The 5,569-nt window shown below is 44.8% G+C and overlaps 1 protein-coding gene across 1 annotated transcript in view; it reads right to left on the reverse strand.

Moving 5' to 3' along the window:
* LOC107120471 (ETS translocation variant 4-like) overlaps positions 1-4,190 on the reverse strand; it is a 17,092-nt gene extending 12,902 nt beyond the window's left edge. Inside the window, exons 1-2 of the mRNA XM_015423176.1 lie at positions 4,121-4,190; positions 1,731-1,975 (exon numbers count right to left, since the gene is read on the reverse strand). Coding sequence (XP_015278662.1) covers positions 1,731-1,975; positions 4,121-4,179 — 304 coding nt within the window. The 5' untranslated portion in view covers positions 4,180-4,190. The remainder of the gene's footprint in view (positions 1-1,730; positions 1,976-4,120) is intronic.
* Between the last annotated feature and the right edge of the window lie 1,379 nt (positions 4,191-5,569).

Genomic DNA, 5,569 nt, shown 5'->3' on the forward strand with positions numbered 1-5,569 from the left:
AGTAAGAGCAACAAGCGATATCCAAGCTTTCTTCAGGAAGTGGAAGAACTGTTGGTTAACCATGTGACCAGAAATAATCATAGACTCTTGCAAACTGTGTCTTAAGCCTTTGTCCCCTGTTGGTATAAACGAGGTACTATGCAACAACTGTGCTACATGTCAGCTGTTGCTTTTAAAAGTACTGTGTTAATATTGGAGAAGCATCTAACCAATTATCATAGGGGCTTCCAGGATCGAAGAGGAGAGTCAAATGGGCATTTGCAATTTGAAGGGCCTGTATGCAGACCATAAGCGAGGCTTAAAGCGAAGGAGTATCCTCCATGGTTATATCCGGATTAAGTCTGCTGGGAAATAAGGTGACGAGACTCTCTTCAAGTTGGGCAGTGAAAAGCAAATTGGAACGACCTTTATGATTGAAGGCAAGAATTTAAGCAGAACCGTTCTGGAAAAAGGAGAAAGGACTTTGTTTTGAGATGGCCAGTTCCTGATACAGCAAGATGGTGCCGCAGGGAAGAAGAAAGAGGAAAACAGCAATGGAAGAGAAAATGAGATTGTGCTATATCTACTGAGAGAGACTTATTGTTAATTTGCTTTTAATGGTGGAGGGAAAAATAATGGTTACATGAGAAGCCATTGTTCTCTGTAATTTGTGTCTAAGTTAAATAGCGATTCTCCTGGACTACTCTTCATATAGTCAGATTTGTTGGGATGTTTTCACAAGCTATGATGATGATTGATCACTCTCAATGTTAAAGAAAGCTTTTTACTATTGTTAAGCAAATTTTTTACAAGCTGTATGTGACCTCCAACCCTTGGGTTTTTAGTGGGTTTTCTTTTCTTTCTCCTATAGTGTGTAGATTCCCTCCCTGATTTCGTTGAAGTTTTTAGTAAATGCAAATAAAAAATCCTCTACGGGGGGCCATAAAAAATCACCCAGTGAGGCAGGCCAAGTGAAGAAAAAGGAACCCTCCCCCCCAAAGTCACTCAGTGAACACCCGTGACAGAGTGGGGACTCCAAGCTGGGTCTCCCAGATAGCCACTTTGCCACACTGGCTCTCCAAGGTCCCAGCATCTCTATACTTAACCCTGACCTCTGGCTCACGAACTAGCCTGTACACTGAGGTAAAAATACAGCCGTTTCCTCATACAATGCCTTACTGTATCTGTGTATTCTCCAATAATAAATAGGTACGGTTGCCAAGCTCCAGGGGGTACCTAGAGACCCCCTGGGATTATAACTGATTGCCAGGCAACAGAGATTGGTTCATCTGGAGAAAATGACCACTGTGGAAGGCGGACTCTATGGCATTATACTCCCGCCCCAAACCCCACCTACCTCAGGCTCCACCCCCAAAATTGCCAAGTATTTCCCAACCCAGAAATGGCAAAATACATGCATGTTAACATTTCAATAAGCTCTATTTTTCTGGCTTTGGTTGTCTGAATGAAAAGTCAGAAAACAAATACCCAGTAACCTCTCTTAAAAAAAAAAACCTGACAATGTACATCTAAGAAAAGAGAAAAGTGTAATTCTGCCTTGGGCACTGTACTGTTTGCTGAAGAACAAGATACAGAACTACAATTCCCACAGCCCTCCACTCAGGACAGGAAAACAGTTCAATTGCTATAAGCCTTCCTCCTGCAGACACACCATCTTGGAGATCACGTGCCAGTCGGTCTCCATGAACTCCCTCACAAACTCCCTTGGTATTCAACGGGTCGTGTCCTACCTGCATCGAAACCATAATCCATCTGCTCTTGCTTGATCACCATCCCTGCCGTGTACCGGGCGCTGCCGGCAGCCGCATTTGCCTGCTCATACATCGGGTCATGGAACTCTTGCTTGAAGCCCTGTGGGGGGTATGGCAGGCATGGGGCAGACAACGGGCGCTGGCATGCAGCCGGGGCTTCTGCTCCCAAGCCTTGCGAGGTGGAGAAGGATTGGCCCGTCTCAGTAGGCAGCTGGTACAAGGATCTACAGTGGATACAGAAGGACCACTCATAATTAAGAAATGCATTTTGACCTGGACTTCACCCAGAAGGTGGGGTGCAGAGCCCACAGCCTCCATTCGCGCCACCCAGTGATAAAATAAAGGGGCCCTAGAATGCCAGACATAGACAGTCTGTTCAAATTGCCTTCGTATTCCATTTTAGTAACTGGTTACTAGTGGGATTTTTCCTGTCATTTCAGACAGACCTGTTTTAGTAACCGGCTGCTAGCGGGATTCATTTACTTGTTCACACAAACCTGCTTGAATCGGGTCAGCAAAGAGTGGTTGAGCCACTTTTGAGGGATACTGCTTTTTTCCGTTTTCAACCCCTTCATTGGGCTTCTGAATCACTGCAGTGTGCTGTTTAAAATGTCCATAGCACTTCTTACAATGCCGCTTTTTTTTAACCATGATAATACAAACTACACATTTTGAACACTGAAAATGCTATGTGTTACTTGTTTACCCTCCTGCAGACCTGAACTCATACGGATATACTGAAGTGAACCCTCCCCAATCAACTTCCACGGGGCCCATCCAAGACTTTCAGCATCTGCAAATGGATGAGCTGGGAGATCCATGACAGTGGGCCCCTTGCAATGTGCCAGAACAGAGGATGCTGGGATATGTCCCGGTATCAGACTGGATACCATTTATAAGATGTTCTTGAAAACAGAACTGTTTATTCAGCAGTACTGGCCTTGGAAGTTCCTTTTTAAAATAAGAAATAAAGGTTTTTATAAGGAAATTTCATCACAGTGCTCAAGACAGAACACCACTAACTTCTGGAAAAAGATTCAGACTAACCTTTCTCCTTGCCACTTGTTTTCATGTCCGTTTCCTTCCCCCATAGGCACACAGAGGGGCAATAAAACATCACTTACTATGAAATTAAACAGAAATTCAGTGGCACTTAAAATGGCTATGGAAGCCTGCTGTTTAAAATGTCCATGGTGCTTTCTACAATGCCGGGTTTTTTTAACCATGATAATACAAAGTACACATTTTGAACACTGAAAATGCTACGTGTCACTTTTTTACCCTCCTGCAGACCTGAGCTCATATGGATATACTGAAGTGAACCCTCCCCAATCAACTTCCACGGGGCCCATCCAAGACTTTCAGCATCTGCAAATGGATGAGCTGGGAGATCCATGACAGTGGGCCCCTTGCAATGTGCCAGAACAGAGGATGCTGGGATATGTCCCGGTATCAGACTGGATACCATTTATAAGATGTTCTTGAAAACAGAACTGTTTATTCAGCAGTACTGGCCTTGGATAACACGCTTTCAATCCACTCTCAATGCACTTTGCAACTGGATTTTACTGTGTGAAATGGCAAAATCCACTTGCAAATGGTCGCTGAAGTGGATTGAAACTGCATTATTTAGCATGCATGACAGCACCCTATATATTTAGATTTAAAAGTTACTCTGCCATGGAAGCTTGGTGGGTGGCGTTGGGCCTCTCACACACTCATACCCTAACCTAACCTACCTCACAGGGTTGTTGTGAGCATAAAATGGAAGAGAGGAGAATGACAGAAATTGCTTTGTGTCCTTGCTGCAGAGAAAGTAGATAAAGTTACAAGCAACAGAAATGTGGGGGCAAGGAGGTGCTACCAGAAAATTGATGTTTCTAACTGGCCTTTTGGTACCATCTCCCCACTCCTACCTTTCTGTTGCTTGTAACTGTAAGTATAAATGTAATGGCTATGGAAGTCCACTCCAATGCATCTGATGAAGTGAGCTCTGATCCGTGAAAGGTCATGCTGAAATACATTTTGTTCCTCTTTAAGGTGCCCCTGGACTTCTGTTTTTATTTTGCTGCAACGGACTAAAATAGCTCTGGCCCTGGATTTGTTATCACTTGCAACAGCAAATTAGGCATGGTTACATCTCACCTTTCCCAGCTGTTTGCCAGAGTTCTACCCCGCACATATATCAGCTCTAATGCCTTTCAGTTTGGGGCTCCATTGGGTGGCTGGACTTACCACCCAAGGAGCACTTCCTCATTGGAGGGACAGGGAAGAGAGATGCAAATTTAAATTAACACACTGGTATCTACTCTGAGGCCCTGAAGAGGGCGATCTTACAAACAACCTATCTGCTCAGTGCAGTGGCTCACCTGTGTTCCATAAGGTACGTCCGGCCAGGTATAGCCTGGGCTGGGCCTTGGGAGCTCATGAAATTTGAGTCTTGCCTATAGAAACACACACTGGGTTTAGTATGATGTAAAGCTCAGCTGCATTCACGGGCTCTACTGACTTTACATAAGAAGAGCATTGTTGGATCAGAGCAGTAATCCAGCTCATACAGCATCGTGTTTCGTACACTGGCCAACCAGTTGCCCTGGAAGACCAACTACAATTCAGGGCATTCCCCTGAAGTTATTGAAACTGCATTATTTAGCATGCATGACAGCACCCTATATATTTAGATTTAAAAGTTACTCTGCCATGGAAGCTTGGTGGGTGGCGTTGGGCCTCTCACACACTCATACCCTAACCTAACCTACCTCACAGGGTTGTTGTGAGCATAAAATGGAAGAGAGGAGAATGACAGAAATTGCTTTGTGTCCTTGCTGCAGAGAAAGTAGATAAAGTTACAAGCAACAGAAATGTGGGGGCAAGGAGGTGCTACCAGAAAATTGATGTTTCTAACTGGCCTTTTGGTACCATCTCCCCACTCCTACCTTTCTGTTGCTTGTAACTGTAAGTATAAATGTAATGGCTATGGAAGTCCACTCCAATGCATCTGATGAAGTGAGCTCTGATCCGTGAAAGGTCATGCTGAAATACATTTTGTTCCTCTTTAAGGTGCCCCTGGACTTCTGTTTTTATTTTGCTGCAACTGACTAAAATAGCTTTGGCTTTGGATTTGTTATCACTTGCAACAGCAAATTAGGCATGGTTACATCTCACCTTTCCCAGCTGTTTGCCAGAGTTCTACCCCGCACATATATCAGCTCTAATGCCTTTCAGTTTGGGGCTCCATTGGGTGGCTGGACTTACCACCCAAGGAGCACTTCCTCATTGGAGGGACAGGGAAGAGAGATGCAAATTTAAATTAACACACTGGTATCTACTCTGAGGCCCTGAAGAGGGCGATCTTACAAACAACCTATCTGCTCAGTGCAGTGGCTCACCTGTGTTCCATAAGGTACGTCCGGCCAGGTATAGCCTGGGCTGGGCCTTGGGAGCTCATGAAATTTGAGTCTTGCCTATAGAAACACACACTGGGTTTAGTATGATGTAAAGCTCAGCTGCATTCACGGGCTCTACTGACTTTACATAAGAAGAGCATTGTTGGATCAGAGCAGTAATCCAGCTCATACAGCATCGTGTTTCGTACAATGGCCAACCAGTTGCCCTGGAAGAACAACTACAATTCCCAGAGGCTAAGGCATTCCCCTAAAGTTGCCTGCTAGCACTGGATTTCAGAGGTTTACCACCTCTCATTATGGAGGTTCCTTTTAGTCACTATGGATAGCAGCCCCTGATGGACTGCTCCTCTATGGATCTGCCTACTCCACTTGAAAAGTCACTAGGGTTGCCAGTCCCCTGTTGGCAGCGGG

Source organism: Gekko japonicus, unplaced genomic scaffold (genome assembly GCF_001447785.1).
Source record: "Gekko japonicus isolate JY-2015 unplaced genomic scaffold, Gekko_japonicus_V1.1 scaffold661, whole genome shotgun sequence".
Lineage (NCBI taxonomy): Eukaryota > Metazoa > Chordata > Lepidosauria > Squamata > Gekkonidae > Gekko > Gekko japonicus.